Source organism: Petaurus breviceps, unplaced genomic scaffold (assembly GCF_028583685.1).
Source record: "Petaurus breviceps papuanus isolate PSGF00001 unplaced genomic scaffold, PetGlider_PUasm1.0 84, whole genome shotgun sequence".
NCBI lineage: Eukaryota > Metazoa > Chordata > Mammalia > Diprotodontia > Petauridae > Petaurus > Petaurus breviceps.
In genome coordinates, this window is record NW_027186645.1 from 2,351,014 (window position 1) to 2,378,811 (window position 27,798).

The 27,798-nt window shown below is 35.9% G+C and overlaps 2 protein-coding genes across 3 annotated transcripts in view; one reads left to right on the forward strand and one right to left on the reverse strand.

Annotated features, from left to right (window-relative positions):
- COG5 (component of oligomeric golgi complex 5) overlaps positions 1-27,798 on the reverse strand; it is a 496,196-nt gene that overhangs the window by 75,075 nt on the left and 393,323 nt on the right. For both annotated transcript variants that reach the window (XM_069106989.1, XM_069106988.1), the window contains 3 exons: positions 27,394-27,592; positions 23,809-23,970; positions 21,255-21,354 (listed from right to left, as the gene is read on the reverse strand). In XM_069106989.1, coding sequence (XP_068963090.1) covers positions 21,255-21,354; positions 23,809-23,970; positions 27,394-27,592 — 461 coding nt within the window. The remainder of the gene's footprint in view (positions 1-21,254; positions 21,355-23,808; positions 23,971-27,393; positions 27,593-27,798) is intronic.
- Positions 1-27,798, forward strand: part of DUS4L (dihydrouridine synthase 4 like) — a 338,318-nt gene that overhangs the window by 22,966 nt on the left and 287,554 nt on the right. The gene's annotated exons all lie outside the window — the stretch shown is intronic.

The following is a 27,798-nucleotide window of genomic DNA, read 5'->3' on the forward strand; positions in this document are numbered from 1 at the left end:
GGAATAACAATCAGAACTGTGAATGGGAATGGGATGACCTCACCTATAAGACAGAAGATATCAGAATGGATTAGAAAGCAGAATCCAACATGTTGTTTACAAGAAACACACTTATGTGTTTCTCACACTAATGATCTCTGCACTCTCTCCCCAGCTCACCCCTTTCCTGAAGTTCCCAGGCTGTCACTGTGGTTACCCTTTAATCCACATTTTCTCTCCCAATACCTATCTAATCAGTTGTCAAATCTTAACATCTCTATGTCCATAAGATCTCTTGCACTTGACCTCTTCTCTATATTCATATGACGGTCTTCCTTTAGGACTTCATTACCTTTCACCTGGACAGCTGTAATAGTCTCCTATAGTCTCACTGTCTCAAGTCTCTTCCATCTCCAATCCACTCTTGATCCTGCTGCTAAAATCAGTCTTCCTAAAGGGCAGTCTCAACTATATCTTTCCCTTACTAAAACTCTAATAGCTCTCTATTAGTGTTAGGGTCAAATGTAAACTTCTTTTGGCTTTAAAAGTCCTTCATAAAGGGGCCCTAGGTTCTTTTCTCAGTCTTGCTACATATTGCTTTCTTGCTCTCTGTTCTTTTCAGTACAGGCAGCCTGGCCATGCAGTTCCTCATGCCTAAAATGAACTCTCTTCTCAGTGACACCTCTTAGAATCTCATTTTCTTCCAAACTCACCTCAAGCATTTCTTTCTAATATGAATTCCCTCCTAATCTCAACTGGAAATGGGCCCCTTTCCCAATGACTGCCGATTTATTTAGTATATATTTACATGTGTACATATCTCTCCTGACAGTAGGTACTCTCTTATTTTTCTCTATGTATCCCTAGCATAGCACAGTGCCTGGCATGTAGAAGGTGGCTATTAAGTGCTTGTTGATGGGCTGGTTGATCTTAAAAGATCCATAAGCAAAGTTCAAGTCTTTGTAAAATACTACAAGCATCAAGAAAGAATTCAAATATTGAGGAGCCACAGTCAGGATCACACATTATTTAGCAGCCATCATTATTAAGAAGCAAAGAACTTGGAATATAATACTCCAGAAAGCAAAGGATATTGGTTTATAGTCACAAATAACTTATACTGAAAAATAAAGTATAATTCAACGAGATAAAAATGGATCTTTACTGAAATAGAGAACTTTCAAGCAATCCTGATATTGAGACCAGAAGTATGTGGAAACTTTGATGTTCGAACACAGGAGGAAAAAAAACCATAAAAACATAAATAATGATAAAAGACTAAATAGAGGGAGAAGATACATGTCTCTTCTCTGAACCATATCAGCATCAGTGGTCATGGAGGGAATCTAAGTAGACAAAGTCTGTGAGTGGTTCTGTTATGTCTTAATATTTTTTTCTTGCTTTTTTTGGAGGGCAACTGGGGTTAAGTGACTTGCCCAAGGTCACATGGCTAGTTTTTGTGTTGTGTTTGAGGCCGAATTTGAACTCAGGTCCACCTCACTCCAGGGTTGGTGTTCTATTCACTGTGCCACCTAGCTGCCCCTGTTATGCCTTAATCTTAAGGGAAAAAATGGAAAGACAGAGGAAGAGGAATACAATGGGGTGGGGAAGGGAGGGAAAGGAAAGTTAGGGGAAATTATTTCACATAACCATGTACAAGTAGGCATCTATACAAACAAGGAGGGGAGAGTGGGAAGAGGTGGCTTGAACACTTTCATCTGAACTGGTAAAAAGAAGGATGTATAAACATACCCAGAAGCATACATATAATTGGGTACAGAAATACATTTCACTCAACAAGGAAATAGGAGAAAAAAAGGAAGAAGGAGGAGGGTAATTTAGAGGTATGGTAAGTTAAAGAAAAGTCCTAAGTAAAACAAAGGATGAATAAATATATTTATGGTTCTTTGAAGTGGCAAAGAATGGGAATCTGAGGAGGTGCCCATAAACTGGGGAAGAGATGAACAAGCATATAAATGTGATAGAATACTATTGTGCTGATCAGCATAGTTATTAACCATGATTCCAGAAGATTAACAAGGATACTAGCTACCCTTCTTCTGATAGAGAGGTGAAGGACTCAGAATGAAGAATGATAAATTATTTTGGACATGGCCAATGTGGCAATTTGTTTTTACTGATTACATGTGTTTGTTACTGATTTTATTTTTATTGTGTTCTCAAGAGGTTGGGGGATGAGAAATCAAATTTTGGCTGATTAAAACAAAACACACACACACACATATAAAAACATATCCCCCAAGTTAAATAAAATGTTGTGAGTAAAATTTATAGCTAACTATAAAAGTGTCATATAAACATGCTATTAATGTTATTGTTTTACATCACACATTTATACATTATTTTTAGTGAAGGATATCAACTGTCCTGCAAACATGAAAAGATTCAGTACCATTATTTTCATATATATATATATATATATATATATATATATATATTGCAGAAAGATGAGGGAAATGTCTTGTTCAAAATCACCCAGTAAATCAGAAAAACAACTGATCAAAACCATGGAACACTGACTCAGTTTCATGCTTTCACAACTACACATCTCACTTCCTCTCACTAGAGTGGAAAACCACCATCTAAGTACTGTATCACAGGTTATTAAATAGAAGGGACCATAAGAGATCATTTCTTTCAAGTCACTCACTAAAAATGAGGAATCTGAGGGTCAGATAGGTGAAATAATTTGACCAAGGTCACAAAGCTAAAAGGTAATGCCCATTGTTAGAGTGCCTTAAGGAGGTTAGGTCTATCTGAGCCTGTCAGATAGGGAAAATGCTTAGCAGGAATAGCTGGATTTTCTCATCACGGAAAAACAATAGCAGGGACAGTGAAGATGATAAAATAACTTGGGAAATAGAATTGCACAACAGAAAGACTAATGGATATAGAATAAGAAGATATAGGTAGGATTCTGTAAGGGTTATGGGATTTAAAGATCTCCCATGCCCCATGGACGTGCTGACATAGCAGAGCAAGAGAAAGTGAAAAGCCGAGCTAACGGTCCTGCGGTTGGCAGTTGGTGGCAGTTGCCTTTTTTTTTTTTTTTGAGTTAAGACTCCTGCTGAGGACTGCCGGGGGCCGGAGCTGCTGGGAGCGCTCTTCCAGGACGCTGGGTGGTTGCTGTGAGTGGGGAGAGGAGGACCTTTGCCTGAGGTAGCCTGTTCTGTTTTAAAGGCTTGAAAATGTGGGTGCTTTCTACTTTATCTACCTGTGCCAATATCATAACTACTCTGATGGCTTTCACTTTCTGGTTTTGGGACTCAGTCTTTTGGTATCTTAATAAATTTTCTAGTTTATTTCCCCATATGGCAAACCTGACGTATTTTGTGATGGATAATTATATCAGCATATTTGTAATCTCTATAGGCATTGTGAATATGGCATTGCTGATACAGATTCCTAGTTCAATTTCTTTTTGTATAAGCCTGCACAAATCACTTCAAAACTATGGGCCTGTGATAGTAATGGCACTTAAAGACAGTCCTGTTGAAGAAGTCCTGGAACCTGGCTGTTGGCTAAGAAGCCCTGAGACTGTCTTTCACCAGTGGACAAATCTGGCAAAACAACATCAAAACAGACAGACAAAGTACCAGCAAAACAGCCATGTCTCCTCAGTCCTTGGTAGCTCAGGGGGCAGGTCTCAAAAGTCCAGGGCAATTCAAAGTGGCTCCCAGCAATTCTCTCAGTCTCTCTCTCTGCCTCCACGAGGTGCTGCTTCCAAAAAGTTCTTCTGCCTCTCTCTTGTCTCTCCAAATCTACGTCACCAGCTCCTCCCAGTTCAGGACTCTCTTTTCACATCAACAAGTCCATCCCACAGGTGGGATTAACAAGCTCTGTGTTTTAACACAATCAATTTGAAAAACCAAGCCAATACAGGGGAATCTTTAAATGCCATTACTATCACAGGGCCTCAGTTTCCTCAGTGCTAAAATTAGGAACTGAACTAAATCACCTGTATCTATCTGAATCACTCCCAGGATTTATAAATCTTAAGATACTCTAAAAGCTGGGGATGAGGTTCTCCTTCCCACTAGTGTCTCTACTGGGAAAAAAAAAAAAAAAGGATAGTAAATACCCTAGGAAGAAAAGAAACCACTCCATGGTGAGTAGGGAGGCACTCAATGAAATTCTGCTGCAGAGAAGGTTGTTATCTAACACAATGCACAATAGGAGAAAAGGAGGAAGCAGACATATATACTTGTGCTTTAGGCCTCGTCTGGCTAGATATTCTGCTGCTCTCTTATTTCATGCTTGTATCAATCAACAAACATTTTTGAAGCTCCCACTATGTGTCAGGTGTGGTAATATATGATTGGTGATCATTGGTTAGGGGTGCAGGCACAGCAGAGACACCAAAAAGATAAATTAAGGAAGGCAGGGGCAGCTAGGATATGCTTTAAACATGATAATATTAGTTAGAATTTATACAGTAGTTTAAGATTTTCAAAGCACTTTATATATGCTAATCCACTGGTTCTTCACAACAAACTTGTGAGGTAGATTCTATTATTATATTTATATATTATTGTGTGTATGTATGTATATAAAATACCCATTTTATAGATGAGGAAACTGAGGTTGAGAGCAGTTAAGTTATACAACTAGTCAGTGTTTCAAGTGGGATGTGAACTTAGATTTCCCTACTCTGAACCTTAACACTTTACTTCTTACACTACCTAGCTGCCTAAAATGCTAGGAATTTGTTCTGATTATCAGTTCAGGGATCAGTCTTAAGCAACAACAGAATAGCTTTCTACACGGATAAAGGCTAACTAACACATAGTTTGGAAACAAGAAGTCTGTCTAAAAGATTAGGAGGGCTGAACCACAGGCACAGTATATTCCATTTATAGGGCAAAGGACATTTAGTGTAACAAATGCTACTAATATCTCCATTTGCATTGGTACATAAATTATAAACATTTCTAAGTTATCTTTATTATCATTACCTTTCATGCCATCTCTTATACAACATGGGTATATCATATTATTATTCAAATTTGACAGTTACCAAGTAATGACATTTAGATCTACATTAAATAATTCTTTTACACTTTGCAAATATTGAATTTAAGTCTTTTTACTATTTGAATATTAGAGGTGAATTTTTTCAATCATAGGCATGCCATTTCTTTAAATTATTTAAGAAATTAAGCCTAAAACATTTATATACAAAGCTCAATAAAACACACACTTTAGCATCTCCTAGACTTGTTGACTTCATATATACCTACTGACCTACACTGTAGCTGAAACTGCTCCTTAAATGTCACTTTTATTATTGTCTCAGATGGTCTGTAATTTCATTAAATGCCATTTTACTTTCTAACAGTTCATGACATGTGACATTTAGACAAAGAACTAGATGTGTTGCCCTGGAAGCATCAAACAATTCTCCTTATTGGAAAATGTCCTAAATAAGGATTCACCCTTTAAGTGAATTGTGCCTCTAATTTTAAAAGATCACCAAATCAAAAAGTTTGAAGATCTAACAATTATAAAATAAGAAAAAGATGTTACCATTACAGCACTATACCACTTTAAGTAGTTTACAGAGGCAACTGATGACTCAGCATGTGGAAATTCTGTAGGTTGACCCATTTGCATTGAGAATCAAAAGCAAGATCTCAAGGCCATACCTGATATCAGATTTTTGGACATTTCTCCACATTACTACTTCTATGAATGAAAAAAAAAATCCCCCCAATAACTTGCATTTGTTGATGATAGTAGCTAATATTTATATTTACTGTGCTTCAAGGTTAGCAAAGAGCTCTCAGAAATATGATCTCATTAGACCTATACAACAATCCCATGAAGGAGGTGCAAGCCATTTTTTCAGAGATAAAGAAACTGAGGCTGAGAATGGTTAGGTTACCCAACCACTGGTAACAAAGTTTGGTGGAGATGCTGGCTACTCTATGTCTAAGGATATCTGTCAATATCATTGTTACCTCTACTATAATATTCACCTTGTCACCTGTGCATTCAGTGTCTGCAACTGCTTCTGCAGTTACCTACAGTTTCCAAGAAAAGCCTAGAAATATTTATAGGTGAATCTGAGAAGAGGAAGAAACTGCAGCAAAAGAAGACTTATGATGGGTGACACTAAGAGGGAAAACAAGAAGTGATGAAAAATAACAACTAGAGATTCATATTACTCTAGTCAATCTTCAGAAGGTTCATGTTTTCAGTGTGGATTCCGATTTGATCTCTATTGGTGCTAAGAGCCATGGGTCCTTTGTTTATTCATCTCTTAGAACTGAAAGGGCCCTTAGAGGTGATGACTTCTAGTTCATCTAACCCAATCCCTTCATTTCTCCCATATAGTTTATATGTTGGCTCCTTCATTCTATACTGTAAGCATGGAACAGTACTTTATACAAAGTAGATGCTTAACAAATGCTTATTTAATTCAATTCATATTTCTACATAAGAGATTGTGCATAAGAGCCTTATAAAAATTAGAGGAAATATATGAATAAAACTTATCTCAGGAATTGGGAACTTCTGACAGGAAATTTTTTTCATGCAGAAAACATTAAACATTACTATGAAATGACATAAATTTGTTCTCCATAACATATATTTGTTAAAAACTATTTTAAGCATCAATACTAAATTATACACATTTCATAAAAAAAAAATCTGTTCAGTAAATTAATTTTAACTCCACAACTATCGGTAAGCACTGGGATAAGACTTTAAAAATGAAGACAGACTGAAAACTTCTGATCTCATTTTCATAGGTTACCTAGGAGGCTGCTATTAATTTGTCACAGAATGATTTACATCAAGGAAGTTAATTCTAATTACCAGAAGTCAGACTTGGGAATTGAATATCAGATTCCTCCTATTTCCAATTCAACTCCTAAGGTATTGGATGAACAGTCAAAGTTTTCTAGGTTATATTTTATTTGTACAATAGGGCTATTATAATAATATATGTTTGAATGCTCTGAAGACATGGTCCAAACATTACTGAGAACTGAATAAAAAAAGAAATAGCCATAAGCACCCCCACCCCCACCCTATTCCTATCCCCATAAAGGAGATTGTGTAATGGAAGTTTTCTCACCTGATTTAGGATTTTTCACTCGATAAATAGTAATTTTTTTACATTTTTAATAGTAATTTTAAAATGTATAAAGATCATAAAAACACCAATAGCATTCTGAAAATGTCATAATTTCTCAAAGATAAAATTAAATCCAAGAAGAAAGAAATATAATTTCTTGGTCTTTGTACCTGATAATGTAGAGAACATTAACTATTTTACTATCCTTTCCCCCAAATTTTGCCAGATGCTACACCATTCTAGTAGAGTGACAGGCTGGGGTGATCAAGTATTAAGGTTTACATAATACCTAAGATATTATTTCCTCTCTAATTTATAAGGAATATTTATGTGACTTTTAATTAGCCACAAGAGAACAAACACATGGTTATATGAACAAGTTTGCTCTATTAGCTAAACTGTTTCTAGAAGTCATATTCAATGTCTAGCCACTCTTTCTTCACAATCTTTTGATACATATATCTTGTGATTTCTGAGGAAATACCAAATTACTTTGCTAAAAATCTTTTCAGTTAGAAAGTACCCTGTACATGACAACTCCACATTTCTGTCCAAGCTAAAGCTGTAGTTTTCAAACAAAGTATTTATTAGTCCTAGGTAGTCAAGTGACTTGCATGGCTTACTTGAAAGTATATATATATTGCACAGTTTGGACAAGATCAACACTAAAAAGGATGCACAAATGTGCCTATCAATTTTATTGCCTAGCAATTAACCATAACTTCAATTCTTCAAAAGACTTTCGATCTCACTGATGGAGGGACTCCCTCCTGCAGTGTAAACTAAAACCCATCTATGTCTTCTTGTCCACTGTGAAGCCTGTCCATGTTTTTCCCAAATATACTCAACTATATGTTAGAGATGCCTTTTTAGGACTTTACATATTATGTGAGTATCAGTATAGCACCTCAGCTGTCTACCTTTTAACACTAGCTTCTACTACATGTCTGTCCCTCCTTTTCTAATTATATATAATCTAGATAGTTTCTGTTATGCTACTTCTAATTTGTAGGTCATCACTACAAAAGATCAATTTTACTTGTGCCTTTATTGCCTTCTGGGTCACCTAAAATGTTGATTTCTAAGAGATTCAACAATTCAATTCATATGAGATGGAAAACTAAACTTTTCTTCAGCCACAGCAAGAGAAAACAAGTATAGTTTCCCCGAAATTTCTTTTTAAGTCACATTAACTTTTCCATTAAGAAAGTAACCATTTGAAGACACTCTTAGTTTCTTGTTTCTGGAAAAAGAGAGTGGTGTTTTGAATGTTTATTTTATTAAGTAACACTGAGATGGAGGTTAGCAGGGGGTCACACAGTAGATTTTAGGATGAGTTTATTTAGGCTGGATAAATAAGGAAAAACCTTCCTCACAAATAAAGCGATAGACCTATTTGAAAGTGGAATGGGCTGCTTTGGGGGCAGGGAGGTCCCACTAACAGGAGGTTTACTTTTTTTTTTAAATGCTTTATTAACTTCTGATTTACACCATTCAATTCCGCCAGATTTTGAGTTACAAATTTTCTCCCCATTTTTCCCCTACCAACCACCCCAAAATAGCAGTCCCGCAGATACAATATCCCCTCCTCCAATCTGCTCTCTCCCATATTTTCTCCCATACCCCTTTCGACTTTTCCAGTGGATCTCTATGCCTCAGTGCCTGTATATCTTACTTCCCAATTACATGTAAAATAGTATTAATAATAGTATGAGTGTATATATATATATATATATGTATATTTGAGTATTTTATTTTAAAACTTTAAATTCCAGATTCATTCCCTTCCTCCCTTGTCTCTCACCCTTACTGGGAAGATAAGCAGTTCAGTATAGGTTGTATATGTGTGGCTAATGCAAAACAATAACATAGTAGATATATTGTAAAAGACTGATTATATTTCCCTCCTTCCCATCCCACCTCCCACTTGTTCTATTCTCTACTTTGATCCCATGCCTTTTCAAAATGGGTGCTCCCAACTTCCCTCCCCCCCAGCCTGCCCTCCCTTCCATCATCCCCCCTCTCATTCCCTTCCCCCCCTCATTCCCTTCCCCCCCTACTCTCCTGGAGGGTGAGATACCCTATTTAGTGTGTATTTCATTCCCTCCTCAAGCCAAATTCAATGGGAATAAGGTTGAAACATTCCCTTTTGCCTTTCTATTCTTCCCCTCCATTGTAACCATTTTCCCTTGCCTCTTCTATATGAGATAGTTTACCCCATTCTGTCTCTCCCCATCTCCTCTCATTATATTCCCCTCTCACCTCTTAATTTCACCTTTTAAGTATCATCCCTTCCTGTTAATTTTAAATTGTTCCTGTGCCCTCTATCTATGTATACCTGTAAACATATTTACACACATTCACATATGTATTCCTATGCCCATATACCCTCATACACAGACATATATATATGTGTGTATATATATATACATATATATATATATTTCTATTCCCTTCAACTACTGAGAAACATTTCATAAGTTACAATTATTGGTTTTCCATGTAGGAATGTTAATAGTTCAACTTTGATAAGTTCCTTATGATTTCTTTTCCCTGTTTACCTTCTCATGCTTCTCTTGCTTCTTGTATCTGAATGTCAAATTTTCTATTCAGCTCTGGTTTTTTCAGCAAGAATGCTTGAAAGTCCTTTATTCCACTGAATGACCATATTTTCCCCTGAAACATGATACTCAGTTTTGCTGGGTAGGTGACTCTTGGTTTTAATCCCAGCTCCTTTGCCCTCTGGAATATCATATTCCAAGCCCTTCGATCCTTCAGTGTAGAAGCTGCCAGATCCTGGGTTATCCTGATTGTGTTTCCATAATATTCAAATTGTTTCTTCCTGGCTGCTTGTAATATTCTCTCCTTAATCTGGGGATTCCGGGACCTGGCTATAATATTCCTAGGAGTTTTCTTTTTGGGATCTTTTTCAGGAGGTGATTGGTAGATTCTTTCAACCTCTATTTTGCCCTCTGGTTCTAAAACATCAGGGCAGTTTTCTTTGAGAACTTCCTGGAGGATGATTTCTAGGTTCTTACTTTGATCATGGCTTTCAGGTAGTCCAATAATTTTTAAATTATCTCTTCGGGATCTATTTTCCAGGTCAGTGGCTTTTCCCATGAGGTGTTTCACATTGCTTTCTATTCCTTCATTTGTTGGGATCTGTTTAACAGCATCTTGATTTCTCATAAAGTCATTAGCTTCCATTTGCTCCAATCTAATTCTGAAGCAATGATTCCCCTCAGTGAGCTTTTGAGATTCTTTTTCCATCTGGCAAATTTGGCTTTTTAAGGCATTCTTCTCCTCATTGCCTTTTTGAGCCTCTTTAGCCATTTGAGTTAGTCTATTTTTTAAGGTATTATTTTACTCAGTCAGGCTGTTGACTCTCATTTCATAATTTTCTTGCATTGCTCTCATTTCTCTTCCCAATTTTTCCTCCACTTCTCTTATCTGCTTCTTAAGGTCCTCTATGGCCTGTAACCAGCTCGTATTTTCCTTTGAGGCTTTTGGTGCAGGAGTTCTGACTTCACTGTCTTCCTCCTGTTCCATGCTTTGCTCCTTTTGGTCCCCAAAATAGGAGTCTAATGTTAGAATCTTCTGTCTGCTTTGTTTCCTTTGCCTGGTCATGTGGCCCCTCAGTCACTTGACCCCTGGGGTTTCTGGGGTTTTCTCAGCTGCCGGAGTTATTAGTTGGGTGCCCTCTCTGAGGTCTTCACAGGCTCTGGCAAGCTGGACACACACCCCAGGACATCCACCCTAGACTGCAATCCAGATCCAAGAAGGTTAAAGCAAGAGCAATTACCCCTCAGACCAGTGCTTGGTCCCCCTACACTCTGCAGGCCAAGAGCTGAAGCTGCCACCTGGCGCTGGCTGGCTGTGCCAGTGTCTCAGCGGCTTCTTGCCCCGGGGGCAAAAGCTACGAACTCCCACTTATTGGGTCCCAAAGTCCAGACAGCACTGAACTCTCACTTTGTCCTTTGCATCTATATGTTGATAAATCTGGAAATAGCCACAGCTGCTGCTGATCTGGAGTCCCTCAGGCCAGTGGCTGGTTAGGTCCACCCTGGGGCTAAAGCCTCAAGTAGGGCTGGGCTGGGCTCCCAGAGCGTTGGACTGGGCTCCCAAAGCGCTGTGCTGGCCAATTCCTGCTTGCCTGCCAGACTGTCCTCAGCAGAAAGTTAGCTTCTCTGTGTCATTTTGTGGATTCGGCAGCTCCAATATTTGTTTAGAGCCCCCTTTTACATGGATTGGGGAAGGTGGAAGCTGGAGCCCAGCGGAGGTCCTGCTTCTATTCTGCCATCTTGACTCCACCGCCCAACAGGAGGTTTTCAAATACAAGCTGAATAACCTTGCGGGGCAAGTTTTAGGGTGGACTCTTGTTCAGGGATGGAATGGACTACAGGGCCACTTCGAGTCCTTTCAGCTCCTGAAATTCTATGATTCTGACCAGGAAATAAAGCCATTTTAAGTAACTAGTGAGTGTGTGAGCATGTGTGTGTTTTTGTATGTATGTATTTTTTTTTTTTACCAGATCTATGATTTCATCAGTTTCCTCCCAGTGAGGAAATCCTCAATACTAATGCAGATAAGCAATAGCTTTGCCATTTATAATCTTGGAGAGCTCTCTGGGAGCATGGAGAGACTTCATGACTTTCTCAGGGTCACAAAGCTAATACTGTCAGAAGACTTGAACACAGATAGATAGATAGATAGACAGACAGACAGACAGATATATCTGTAGATATCTAAGTATATATATATATATATCTGTAGATGTGTAAGTATATATATGTAGATATGTAAGTATATATATATGTGTGTAAGTATATATACATATATATGTAGATATATAAGTATATATCTATATCTGTAGATGTGTAAGTACATATATGTAGATATGTAAGTATATATACATATATATCTGTAGATGTATACGTATATATATCTATATCTGTAGATGTGTAAGCATATATATGTAGATATGTAAGTGTATATATATGTGTGTAAGTATATATACATATACATCTGTAGATGTATAAGTATATATATATCTATATCTGTAGATGTATAAATATATATTTATATCTGTAGATATGTAAGTATATATGTGTGTGTGTGTATACATACATATATACACATATTTATCTATCTACTGGACTGCTAGGTGGCACAGTGGATAGAGTAAAAGGCCTAAAGTCAGAAAGACTCATCTTCCCGAGTTCAAATCTGGCCTCAGACATTTACTAGATGTGTGACCCTAGGTAAGTCATTTAACCTTGTATACACCACTCCTCATCTGTAAAATGAGTTGAAGAAGGAAATGGCAAAACACTGAAGTATATTTGCCAAGAAAACTCCAGGTGGAGTCACAAAGAGTTGGACACAACTGAACAACAATTATTTATATCCTCCAAATTAGTATTGGCATAGAACAATTTTGACATTTCTCTAGAAGGGCTTATTTACATTGATATTTCAATGGATATGTGATCTCAGTGACTTAAGTTCTTTTTACAAAGATACAAAGATACTAACTATAAACTATCCACACCTTCTGTGTGATTCCTGTTCAGGCAGTGATGCACAATGGAGAAGCTACTGGACTTTGGAATCAGAAAGACCTGGGTTCAAATCCCATTATCATACACTTACTAGCTGTGTGAGCCTAGGCAAATCACTGCCTCTCTGTGTCTCAGTTTCTTTATCTATAAAATGAGGATGTTGGACTTCATGGCCTCTAAGGTTTTTTCCAGGTCAAAATCTAAGATGCCATGATCATACCCACAATTTCACCTCAGTAGTGCCTTCTACTGTGCTGAAGAACTTCCTCTATATCTCCACTGGGGCACGCAGGAAGTTCTCCAGCTAGACTTTCTTTTCATTCCATGACCAGCCCACTTCCTTTTATAGGCATATCTCTTATATCTGATGGCAGAGATGCTCCTAGAGGGCTGAGATTACTTTGTTTTTGTTTTCTTATCACCAGTTCCTATCTTAGTGCCTAACACACAGGTACTTAATAAATGCTTGTTGATTAGCTGATGCCACTTAGTGCCACTTTCTTCTGTACACTTTTTTGCTGGCAATATTCTGAAGTCTACTTATATGGGCCATGTGCCTTCTGGGTGACCCTGAAATTTATTTCATTTTATTTTTTGGAGATTATGGTATTCTGTGACTCATGGCTTTGCAGTATTACTGAAAGATTAGTGATGGCCTTTGTTTCTAGCAGAAGGGTCAGTAAATACATTGCCTTATTTCCCAAAGGCAATATGGTAGTTCTGTTCAATTCTGGGACCAGATCATTAACTCTTCACAGTGCCTGGCTAAGATATATGAAGTGATGGATAAATCCTATGGATTGTCTACAGAACTGCATATTATAGTCAGGACAATAGGCATTCTTCATTTACTTGGTTTTTCCTGTGTGGATACAGTCTGTATTATTTTGAGTAAATACAGATCTCATTTAGGAAGCTCTGCAGTATTTCAGGATTTGTTGCAATCTAGATAAAGTCATCTACAAAAGGGGTATCTATTGGATATCACCAACTTAAAGGAATTTCTCTTTCTGACTTTGCTATGGTCATATTCCATGACAGTGATGAACACTTTTGGTGAGGATATGAGTTCCTGTCTTATGCCTTGTTAGATATTAATAATCAGAAGATTGAATAAAATCATCTCCTGTGTCATTCAAAGAGTTTATGATTTTGTTGCTTTCAAGGAGTTTGTAAGATTTTGACATATATGCAGGAAACATTATGTTGAAGAACTTTTAGAGCTGTATTTCACTTTATTAAAACAAAAGCTCTTTTGAAGTCAATAAGCAATAAATACAACAGGGCCTTGTATCCTTTCTATCAGTTATGTGATATGAAATATGTAGTATGCCATAGGATATCATTTGCAAAAGGTAGCCTTTTTACTTATCAAACCTTCATCAAGGAAGTCCTAATTGTTTGGTAGATTATTCTTGTAATGATTTTGTAGAAATGGAAAAAAAAAAAAGAAGCAAATGGATCATTAATTATTTTTTTCTGACTTTTCTTTTTTTTGGTGATAACTAAGATTTTTAATCTTGATATCATCTCCATTCAGCATTCAGGATCTCTCAATGCCCTCAAAATTGTATTCTATCCAGCATGGACTTCTTCGTATACATGGCTGAGTACTCCAGCTGCTCTACACATCTTTTTTTTTTCTCTTCAGTGTCATTTCAAGTTCTTCACAAGAGCACACTTGAGACTGTGATGTTAGAGTGGTGACTCCACTACATGGGTGGAAAAAAGAGTTTGTAATAAAAATGCATAGAAATTTTTCATATCTTTCATCTCTTTGTTGTCCTTCCTCTTGTCTCATACTTAAATGCACTTAAGTCTCTCCACCAGCTTTCTAGAAACTTGTTTTTCCTTCCATTGCTCTTCATTCTTTGATGAGGTGATACTGATTAAGAGGTCCCATTCACCTCTGTAATATTGTACAAATAAACTTACATTCCAAACTGGTATTGGCCTTGGATGCCATGTGTCTCTGCTTTTGGAAAGATCAAGGGTTTGCTGACTGAGGAAGTTTCTGGGAATTCTGGTCTCCTCACTATGGTAATTTATAATGGCTTAACTACTTATAGGAAATGAGAATATTCAATGTCAATATCTGTTATTTTAACATTTCCATTTTGGGGCATTGGGAGCTTGCCCCGGTCCCCCAAATGATCAAGTTGGAATCACCTCAATTTGTGCTGTATGGTCTTACTGATTTTCTTTTTTTTCTCCTAATTGCTATTGATTTTGATCTTTACTTTAACAAGTCAGTAGTCTGAAAGTTCAGATACAAATGATTTAGAAGCAATTACCACATTGCTAATCAATTGTTTCCTATTTGCTGAACAGAATCACAGTAGTCTGAAAGTTCAGATACAAATGATTTAGAAGAAATTACCACATTGATAATCAATTGTTTCCTATTTGCTGAACCAGAATCACTGTTTTTGGGTGATTTTTTTTTCAGTGATTACCATGATGAGGCCATTAAAAAAAAATTTTGGCCAGCATGCTAACATTAGATATGAGACTTTTATAGAGTTTACAAAGTTTTAGCTTCTCTTCTTCCTTATTCTTGAACCATGCTTTTTAACCTTCCTCTCTCTCTCATAGATACCTTTTCATTAGAGAAACTGAGTATTAAAATACATGATGATTTAATTTAGAGTCTTAAGTTCTGCATAGAATTATTCTGTCCTCATACTCCGTAACAGATGTTGGCGCATAAGTTGCAATTATTTTCATGTTGGTTTCTTTCCAAATGCTTAGCATAGGCTCTAAAATGTAAGATGATCAAATGTCAATAATTTCACTAGTTGTATTTGTGCACATGATAAAAACCAATTCCACCAACTCCTTTATTTGCCTCTTCAAGGAGAACCCATGACCCATCCTTCTATTTAGCTCCAACTTCCTTCTGATTTCTGGTTGCATTTATAGTGAGAAAGTCAAGACTGATGAGATTGATTTCCTCCAACAGTTTTTCCACTAATGTGTAACTGGAAAAGGATTTCACATTGAAAATATCAATAGCTAAGTCACTCTTTTTTAGGTGGCCTAGAACTTCTGTTATTCTTAGCACTATTTGTCCCCTTTTCTGGTACAGTGCTAATATGTAAACAAAATGCTTAGGCAGCTTTCATGTTTATTAATGGAAATTTTCCTTTAGTTGTTCCAGTAGCAGCCCCAAGGATTCAGAGCTAAGTTATTAAGATAATTCGGGATACCCTCTACTCTTTTCTTTAAATTTTACATGACATTTATTTTATCGGAGTCATCAGAGGAAAAAAGTAGAGAATGGAAAAAATTATTGTATCAGGAATATTAACAGAATAAATATTCATATGATGCCACAACTTTAATTAAATTTTTAAAAGTAAAGGTTCAAACAAGAAAACAAAATATCAGTGCCTTGCATGTGGTAGACACTTAGTATTTGTTGAATTATATTATTATGGGCATCTGGAAAACTATGGCTAGCATCTATTTGTATAGATTTGGAGAAGTTATTTAAAACATCTGTCTCAGTTTCCTGATTTGTAACATAAAGAAGTAGATAATAAAATCTCAAATAATAAAATTTCAAATCTATTCTAGTTCTGGATTATACAATCCTATGATGAATATGCTATAAAAATCATTTCTTTAAAAAAATTTTTAGTCACCGCAGTGATATTCTTTTTCCTAAATTATTATTATTATTATTTTAAATATATTATTTAATATATAAATATATATCATTATTATTAAAATATTCTATCCTTGGAATTCAATATTTTAAAAGGTTCTAAATTCTAATTAAATTGCTATATGGAAATCTGTTTAGAATTCTAGAAAGCTGATCATACCTACACTTCAGGTTTTTATATTCTCAAAGTATCCTTTTGGAAAGAACACTTTTTTGGGGGGCCTCTTTGTCTGGAATCATGGTAGGCATAGAAGGAAAGAAGAAGAAGTAGCTACTCTCTGTTCCAGAACCTCTTTTTGAAAAGGCAAAGGGCCTTTGAAGTACTGAAGGTCAAATGTCTGAAGAAGATGGCTATAAAAGAGCTTTTTGAGATAAGGAGAAAGAGTGCATGTGAAAGAGCTAAAGCCTACTATGCAGAGCATAGACAGATATACAGATGTGGAATTTGCCCAGCAAGAAGGCCAAGAAAAGCTGGCAACTACTACACACCTGGTGGTCCTAAAGAAGTTTTCTGAGGCCAGAATTAAGAGGTATCAATGGTGTTAGCCCAAAGACCTGTAAAGTACTGTAGCTTCTTCACTGCTGACAATCCTTCTATGGCACTTTTGTTAAGCTCAACAAGGCTTCACATGCTTAGAATTGTAGAACCACACAATTTATGGGGTTACCAAATCTGAAGTCGGTAAATGACTTGATGTATAAACATAGTTATGTTTCAAAAGATCAAGAAAAAGAGGATTTCCCTGACGGATACTGACCTTATTGCAAAATCTCTCAGTAAATACAGAATTATCTTCAAGGCAGATTTGATCTATGAAAGCTATACTGTTGGTAAGCAGTTCAAAGCTTCCTGTGGACCCTCAAATCATCTTCTCTATGGGGGGAATGAAAAAAAATTGTACATTTTGCGAAAGGTACAGATGTTGTAACAGAGAAAACCAGATCATTAGGATTATTAGAAGAATGAGCTTGGAAAGACTTATATGAAACTGATGCTGAGTGAGGGGAGCATAACCAGGAGAACATTGTACATAGTTACAGTCGCATTGTTCAATAGCTAACTTTGAGAGATTTGGCTCTTCTCAGCAATACAAGGTTCTAAGACAACTCCAAAAGGCTCATGATGGAAAATGCTCTCCATATCCGGAGAAAGAATTATGGAGTCTGAATGCAAATCAAAGCATACTATCTGCTCTTTCTCCTTTTTGTCTTGTTTTGTTTCTTCTTTCTTGTGATTCATTCCACTGGTTATAATTCTTCTTTACAACATGACTAATGTGATAATATATTTAATGTGAATGCATATGTAGAGCCTATATCAGAGTGCAAGCTGTATTGGGGAGGGGGGAGAGGAGAAAGGGAAAGAAAATTTAAAACTCAAAAGCTTGTGGAACTGAATGTTCTAAACTAAAAAACAATTAATTAATTAATTAATTTTTTTTTAAAAAGGGAAATGAGCTAAAGGTCTCTACCGTGATTACTTTTCTAAAGATTTATTAATAAAAATCCTGTGATTAAAAAAAATACCTCCTTTTAAAATTCTAACATTTTTTTATCTCTTATCCACAGCCTTCCATTACCTTCTTCCATTTGTTACTTTAATTGTGTGAATTTCAGGCTTGCATATTTTACCTGTAAACAAAAAGTTCTGTATGTTGATTATCACATCAACTGTCAATTAAGCGCTTCCTTTTAAAGATGGCATCAATGCTTCTATTTAGAATTTTTTCATCAATAAATACACAATGTTTGACTTTTTAGAATGTTTTGGTGAAAAGGAAATAATAAGAAAATGCAAAGATTATAGGAATAAAACATTTAATACAAAACAATGATGAGTAGCACAAAAACTTTTATTAATAGCCAACATAATGAAATTATCATTGGATGTTAATCTAAAATGCTCCCTTAAGTCATCATTCACCAAGTTTTCACCAAAAACTAAAACTTTTTTAAAAGGTATGATTTAGGGGCAGCTAGGTGGCACAGTGAATAGAGCACTGGCCCTGGAGTCAGGAGGATCTGAGTTTAAATCTGGCTTCAGACATTTGACACTTACTAGCTGTGTGACCTTGGGCAAGTCACTTAACCCAGTTGCCCTGCCTTCTCTCCTCCAAATAAGAAAAAATAAAAGGTATGGTTTACTATTTAATGTTACCTGGTATTTTTGGCATTTTTACATGTGCATAAGAAATTTGAGAAATTAACTTTAAAATGCTGGATATTCTTCATATTCTTAATAACTTTTTATCCACATTAAAAGAGGTCTATTAGAACTTCTATAATAGTTCTTGTCATCATTATGTGACCTTGTGGTATGCCATAGCCATTTACATGCATATCATCTAAATTTGAACAGGTTTTATGCATCATAAGATTAAATTTCAAGGGGTAAGTCCTTAGGCTGTGAAACAGATAAGATTGTAAGCTAAAGTGGAATTATGAGATGCTACGGACTTGTAACCTCTGTCACCTAGCATAAAGGTTTCTTTGCTTCATGTATGAACAAAAGGTTTTATACTGGTGAGGTGATCGCTGGCATTCCCATGAGTTTGTAAAAAGCATCAAATGAGGGGGATCCTCAGTTAAGAATATCTTTGTGGTGAGGAGGAAAATCAGGGAAAGTTGGCACTCAACAGAAGAAAATCAGAAGTAAACCATCCAAAATGCATTCTTGTCCTGTGTTTGACAACTCTATTCTTACAAGCTAAATAAATCCTTGTTTTATAAATCCTTGTTTGTGTCAGGTCAATCATTCTCACTATTCGAACAGTTGGGTTGAGGAAAGCTGCAGATAGCTAGTCTAAGATGAACTCAAGGTGCCAATTTAAACAAATGTTCCATGAAGTATTAAAGTATTTTCCAAGATTGGAAAGCAAATGAACTGCTTTTGTCAGCATTATAACATTAACAGCAGATGCCACAACCTAAAAATCACATTAAACTGCTTTCTGTAAATATATTGGTGTTTTACTGCATAAGTAAGCTAGTGGGTTATCTGTGCTGTGGAATCACCTTTATGGTGAGACTTTCTCATATGAAGATCCTTCTAAGTACCTCCACCAACTCAAACCTGTTAGGTATATTTAAATTCATCTACAATAACTGGTGTTGTAGTAAGGCTCCTGTATTCAAAATCTGAGGTAAAAATAAACTATGGAAAGGCTTCCAAGTAAACTCTAAGTCTCTAAGTGATAAGTTTTCAATTGGAAAAATGCTAAGAGCCTCTGCATTAGAAGCTTTAATAAGACTGAGGTGAGGTGTTTACCAAAACACTGGCAAACCAATTTATTCACTGATAGTCAAACAATGAATAATTCAGCCTTAGAGCTGAAATTGAAAGATCATTCATTTCAATTAAACAAGCATTTCCTAAGCACATATAAATGCATATAGCACTTGGCTGGCCAATGAGGATACAAAGACAAAAAAGAAAAAGGATCTGCCCTCAAAGTGCTTACATTCTACTGGAACAATAGTTAGACAGATAATAAAGTCAATACAAAAAAATAGATAAGTGATTTCAAAGTAATACCAAGAAAGAGAACGCAAGCAATATGGGAGATCAATAGCTTTGAAGAAAGCGAGGATGTCCAAGGAAAAAAGGGGAGAGGGAAGGGCATTCCAGGAACTGAAGACAATGAATAGAGGCAAAGACATAAGAAACAGCATGTTGTGTAATGGAGGATAATAAATAGGCCAAGTTCAACTGAAATGTAGAGCTCATGAGGACTGCTCTTTTGAAATAATTCCGGAAAGACATGTAGGAGTTGAATTATGAAGTACTATAAATGCTAAACAGAGGAGTTTTTATTTTATCCTAAAAAAAGACAGCGAGCCACTCAAGCCTCTGGTCAATAGAGTTACATGGCCAGAATTGTGCTTTAAGAATATCAAGTTAGCAGCCACATGAGGAGGGCCAAAAGAAGGTAGAGACAGGAAGCAGAGCCTATATGGTAGGCAACCAAAACAGTTCAGGTTAGAAGTGATAAGGGCCTGAACTAGGAGAACATGTATAGGATTTGAGACTCAACAAGACTTAGAAACTGATAACTATGGATTCTGTGCTTCATTTTGGTTTGTAGTTTCCATGTGTATAAAATATGTTTGCTTCTTAGAATTTTAGAACTGCAAATGCCATCTTTCCTAACTCTGGGGAAGGCTAATGAACTGACATTGCTTACTAAAAATATGCAACCATGCATCACTCTTAATCTCTCATTAAGAACTTTCTGACCTTGTTAGAACCTTCATGTAACTCCTCCTCTACTCTAAAATTTGGGTTGTTGTTCACATTTTAAAATCGCAAGAGAAAAAGTATCCCAAGAGAAATAAGTATGTCCATAAGGCCTTTAGTCCTCACTTGATAGAATAATCCAAATGATAAAAATTTAAAACCGAGTTAAATCTGCTATTATTTAAAATGTATACAAATAACCACTGCAAAGGACCACCATTTTTATGGGTTAAACTGTTATATATGATGACATTAAAGCTAGAGTTTTCAGAAAATTTCATTTTTAAAATGCACCTTTCTATTAGAATTTCAAGTATTATAGTTTCTCTAATCAGTTTCTAGCTGTTCTAATTAATTTCACACTTGCTAACCATGCATGAATGGTGCTTGGGAAGGGAGAAAAAAACAACCTAGTCAATCACATTTAGCTGTATTTTGGGAAAATAAGCCTGAATTTTGTACAAATATGACAAAAGCCTTAAAACTTACAGTATATTTGCATATTAGAAATCTGGGAAAATTTGATGAGTGGGCTATCAATTATCAAAAGGTACATGAACTTTTTTGGTGAATTATAATTCAAGATATCAAAATTTCACTAGATATTCCAAATTTTTAGTCAATTCACTAATACCTCCCAAATGGTTTAATAATTTTAACAAAGAATAATAAAAAAGTTTACAGAAATATGAAGTTACTTACAAGTTGCTCAGATTTCACGCCATATAACTGTACAGTCTTTGCCACATTTTTGGACACGGCTAAAGTGAGGTCTGAATCAACTGCAGCCACATTAAGTTCACTGGAAAAACATAGGTTACCACTATTAATTAAAACAATTTAAATAATTCATAATCTAGTTTATCAATATTGTGGAAAGCAGCAACTCAACCTACACACTGTAAGCATAACTGTTACTTTTACAATTTCACTGATCTTTACCAAGAATTGTATGCCTTGGTATTTCTAAACTCCACATTTAGCAAGTATATGGAGACAGATTTCTTAATGACCAGTCATTTATTAATAAAGACAAGTCATGTGTTGTTCCATGGCTATGATTAAGAGAGTAAATTTTATACAAATTCTAAAGTGGCACTATTTTTCAAAACTGTTAAGTGCAATTACAGGCAATACAAATCACAGACATCTGCAGGAAAGGGACAGCACTTGAATGAAAATGGTGACCTTGGGAGACTATAAGCTAAAAATACAAATTTCAAATGATTCACAAAGATACTGAGTTGCAGTGGAAATTTTTCCAATTCTTATTATTTCATATACACTAGTCTTTTGAATAGAAAGCAAAAACTGAAATATGAATGCAATTTGGAATTGGTTTAAATTGGATTTAATGTAAAAATTTTACTTCATGTATACATAATCAATTCTAAAATCTGAGATTAACTGGAAAATTTGTTTTAATTCCCAGAAAAATTATTTACTTGAAACAAATATAATAAAGTCCAGTGCCTTATAGAAAGAGCACTTCCAAGTTAAATACTGTAAGAAAAGTAAAGCAAAGAGGGCCTTTTAAGCACCAAAAATGAACAATGAGAGTTTAAAATTATTTAGAGAGGATACAAAGAGTTGTTGAAAGTTAGTGTATAGTGTATGGGAAAACTAATAAATTCTGCAATGTGTCCTTGTACAGATGTACAGATTTAATTTCAAAGTGTACTGATCGGAATGTCTGACACATTTCTTCTGTATGCTCTAAAAGTCAAGTTTTAACTTGGTTAACAGAACTCTTTAGAGAATATAGGGCTACAAATGTGGATTGGGCACACAGGGGGTTAATGACAAGCCAGGAGATGGCAATTTTGCAGTCCTTGGCAAGGACAGAAAATTGCAATCCCCTGTTTGTTACTGTCCACTAGAGGTTATGAATTTTCATTATAACATGCAGTTTGACTCATCACAAAAACAAACACCTATAATGCCACGAGGAAAATAACATACTAATAAAATAATAACGAAACATAGCAATAGAAGGGACTTTAGGCATCATCAATTTAAAGATGAAAATGTTGAGGCCCAGAGACATAAGCAAAGATCATATAGCGAGTCACGTAGCATGTAAGAGCTGGACCTGAACTTGGGTCTTACTCGGGCAAGCCTGCTGTTCTTTCCACCCTACTAAACTTTCTAAATTTGCTTATTTATATTTAAAAGTTCCTTTCCTTATGCCCTCCAACAAGTAGTACCCTAGACAACTGCCTACTTTATATAGCCCAAAGTACTATGGGTTAAGCACATACATAATATGTAGAAGACAGAATACATATAAAGGAAAAGATAATTAAACAATAAATTGAATGGTTGTTAAAATAGCAGTAGTAGTAGTAGGGGAGATCAAATTGCATCTAGGATTATCACAATCAAAGAGATTATAGAGCTGGTATGACTAAATTTATAATCATGATTGGGAAAGTCATGATAGTATCAGGATCTAGAATACCCATTCAGGGATTTTGGCCCATATATCATGCCTCTGGATCTCTATTCTCCTGTCCTTTCTCTTTATTACATTACATAAATCCCATATGAAAAGTTATAGTGCCCTGAGTTATCTCCGCACAGTCATTCTGCCTTCTTCAAGATGTTAGCTGCAAATTTATAGCATTATTATTTCAACAAGCTGTTAATTACCACAGTGGTTGTGACAGACTCAAAAGCAATCTTATCTGGATAATGGTTAAGCTATGATATTTGCAAGAGGGCCCCTCCTCTGTTTTCAGGCATTCAAGAAACACATCACTTGCAATTCATTCCCTTTTGGGGGGCTGTGGTGGCTGTTATGCTTTCATGAAGAATTCAAAACAAAAGAAGAATAAAAAAGAGCTCCACTAAATTCATATTTATACCACAAATGCCTTCTGTAATCCTTGGTAAATCACATTAACCTCTATATTTGTGTGTCTTAATTTATAAAATCATTTCACAAAGTTAAATAGAGAACATAGATAACTGTATGTTAACATTAGGGATTTACTATGCTGTATAGAATGAAGTTGACTGTGCTATTTTAGCAAAAGCATAAAATAGATTATCAATTTAGGTCTTAACTACTCATGTAGTCAAAGTACATTTTAAGTGTAATTGTAATGCTAATTCCTTAAATAACTGGGATTAAACATTTGTTGCCAATAATCTTCATTTATGAATTTATTAGTTAGAAATAAGGGGACAACTATAACTTAGTTTTTAGTTTCCATTTTTGAATACCAAATGCTATTTTTGAACATGCACTTACCTGGTTATGGTTTTAATGATGCTGTCAAGTTCATCAGAAGAAGGTGGATTCCAACCACCCGGGGGAAAGACCAGATTGATAGGATCAAAGAGTCGAGATAATGACTTTGAAAGGTAAGCTGCTTCATATGGTTTCAGTGAGTCTTTTAAAGCCTTTTCTGGACTATAAATACAAAAATTTTGAAAAATGAATTTTAATTTTACAGCGTTAAAAGACAGTATTAACCCTGATTAGTTTGATTACTTCTTTTCCACTGATTCTTTAGCTCTTTTCCAGTAAAACCACGATGGTGCATTTTCTATCAAGAAGACAATCTTGATGTGTTAGGATAATGTATAAATGTGAATATCAATCTCTTATCAAAATATCTAATTAAATATACCATACATATGCAAATTTACTTATGTTTCCCATCTATAAATGTCATGTACCATGCATCAATATATATTATGTTAAATCAGGCAATCTAAACTTAAAGGACAGTGTAACAAAAACTCATTAATTAAAGTACTAATTCAACAGAGGTGAGGTGAAATTTGACCTTTTTTAACAAATGTTTATTGGTAAAGGTGACATATTAAGATTATAAATAAGAGCACAGGGAAATATTCAAATACTTAAGAAAACAAACTTCCATAATCAGTCATATAGCAATTTTGACTATCCAAAACACAGCTGATAATCAGGGAATAAACATTTTCTCCTAGGGAAAGAAGCCTGAGTAATCAAGCAGATATCAAAAAGTTCATGCAACTATAAAAGCTCTGCATGACGATCCTTTAGACATTCACTTGGAGCTTATTTACTCATATTTTGCACACAATTCTAACAAGTTAGGCTAATCTAATTCCCCAAACTACAGAAATATGGAAAGGTATTATAGTAAGCAGTGAAGGGTAACAGTAGGCAGCAAAGGAAGAGTGGGAAAAAAAACCTATAAAAAGTAGACACAAGGGGGCGGCTAGGTGGTGCAGTGAGTAAAGCACCGGGTGCCAGAGTCAGGAGGACCTGAGTTTGGTTCCAGCCTCAGACACTTAACACCCACACAAAAAAAACTAGCTGTGTAACCTTGGACAAGTTACATAACCCCAATTGCCCTCCAAAAGGCAAAAAAAAAAAAAAGTAGACACAAGACTCCCAAAAGCATAGTAGCCTAGAGTAATATAATATATAGACACATAGATATATTACATACCTCGTGAATCTCTGAGTTCATGATTGAACTTTTTTTGTCTTTATGAGACCTGTGATTTTACCAGTGTAAGAACTCCCAATGAGGAGTTTTCTTTAACAACACCTTCTCTAAAACTTCCAATCTTAGAGAGTTGACTGAGTCCCCTGAGAGGTCAGTTATTCCAACCAGTATTACAGCATCTGAACCCAAGTTTTCTGAACTCTAAGACAGTTCTCTGGAAACTACAGCATGCTTACTCTCAATGTATAATAGTACAGTTAATATCAATAATTATGACAGAGGAATAGGTAACTGAAGAAGGAGGGAAATCCTGAAATGATCCAAGAATAGTATAGACAGCTACCCTTAACTAGGACAATTAGGTTTGGTCCTGTCTAGAGGTAATGATATTATTAGGAACATCTTGTTCATTTTTTCAACTGTAGCTGACTCTTTCTGACTTCATTTGGAGTTTTCTTGGCAAAGATGCTGGACTGGTTGGCCATTTTCTTCTCCAGCTCATTGTACAGATGAGGAAGCTGAGGCCAACAGGGTTGAGTGAGTGTCTGAGGCCAGATTTGAACTCAGGAAGACGAGTCTTCCTTACTCCAAGACTGGCACTCTGTCCACTGCACCACCTAGCTGTTCTGATTAATAACTACTGACGCTGATATAAAATTTGTTTACAAAGTGATCTACATATATTATACTTTATATAATTCTTACCCCAACTCTGTAGTAAAGATATTATCTCTCTTTTTACAGATAATTTAAAGGAGACTTACGCAGGTTAAGTGAGTTGCCAATGGTCTCATAGCTAGTATGTTTTGGAGGTGGAATAACAGGTTCTGGAGGCATTTTTCCTGGTGATCCCCCATGGTTGGAATGTTCTCTCTCCTCATCTTCCTCCTCTTGGCTTCACTGGCTTCCTTCAAGTCCCAGCTAAAATCCTACCTTCCACAGGAGTATTTCTGAATACTTTTTAATTCTAATGCCTCCCTCTGTAAATTTATTTCCTATTTGTCCTCTATATAGCTTGTTCACACACAGATGTTTGTGTGTGGTCTCTTCCATTGGACCTCGAGCTACTACTCAAGGGTAGGGGCTCTCTTCTGCCTTTTTTTATATCCCCAATATATAGCACAGTAACTTAAATATTGTAGGTGCTTAATAAATGCTTACTGACTGATTTGGCGTAGCACTCAAAGACCTAGGAAGTAACTCTTTAATACTTCTTAAATTAAATTTTAAAAATATTTATTGAGCATTTATTGTGCTAAGTACTGGGTCAAATAAGATACAGTTATTGTCCTCATGGTTTAGAGAGGGAAATATGATACACAGTACTACAGTATCTAAGTATACAGGACAGATATCTTAGCTTTCAAAAAATATCATCTAAATATACCAAAATAGCAAATGAAAGTAGAATAATCCCATATAGTTCTGGTGTTGGTTCTGCCTTTATCCACTGTGATATTATTTCAGTAGATTTTAATGAATTCCAGGCTTGATTATCTAAGTCTGAGACTTGTATTCCATGAGTTAAACTAAAACAGATTTTGCCGCAGTTTGAAAATCATTTTTTCTCATGTAGGATTTCTTTGGGCAGGTTTTCTCTGCTCTAGATCCTCTCCCTCCTTCTGTGTAGAACCTGTACCCTGCTCCTTTTTCTGAAATCTTATGTGCTAGACACTTCCAACCCCATTAATTGCCATCCCCATACCTGTAATATCAGAGGTGGGAATGAATGAATGAAAAAAAAGGCCTTCATTAAGTGCTTACTACATACAGAGCACTGTGTTAAGTAAGCCCTGGGGATACAAACAGAAAAGGAAGACAATCAAGCTACCAAGGAGCCCCCATTCTAATGAGGGAGACAAGAGCTATGGAAGGTTTCAGTGCTCAGTCAGATGGAAAGGTCTATTGTTTCTTTGGTACACCATCAAAGCAGATGGCAATGCCTTTCCTTTAATGTCATTTCCACTAATAAAATCATATCAGATTCTGATGATGAACCATTTGATAGTGCCACAAACTTTAAGAGTTTCTTTTCTGGGTCTTCAATAAATGTTGATTATACCATCTGTAGGAGGTGTTCAAGGCCAATCTCCAATGGTATTGCTTCCCAGGATAATAGCTATATGCACTGGTCTGGAAGCACTGTTATTTCAAAGGCTCTTAGGTTCAGGGTCCTAAGCTGTATTTACTGGGTTCTCAAGGTAGAAGGTAATCAATATGGTTGTAGTGGCTTAATTTGCCTGGCACATGTAGCCTCCCGTTTCTCCCGTGGAATGCCTTGTTGCTTCATTGAGGTTGGCTTGCCTGCCCCAAGGGAAACCAATCAGATATGACTACTAGGGAAGAACCTACACCTCAATAGAATTAACAGACCAATTAAATATACATACTCATAATCCTGCTTTTTCTGCATGAATATGTCTTGCAGATCATCTTCTATCTGCTGTACATCAACGTAGGGGTCTGCAGCTCCACTTGGATTACCTTGAATACTTTGACTATATTGTTGAAGACGCTTCCATAAGTCATTATAAAGACGCAGTAACTTAGGATATTCACCTTCAAATGCCTGCTTCAAAAACATAGAAGCTGCAAAACAAACAATAAACCATTAAGTAAATGGATTCTTTCTCTCTTCTCTCTCCCTCTGTTTCTATCTCCCACCCCTCTCCAACCTACTATTGGAGACAACTAATTGACAACTACATTTTTCACTATATCAATGCCAGTTCTTCTAGAAGTCATTAGTTCAGAAAGAGGTTAAAATTATCATCCATAACAAATTTTGAGGATTG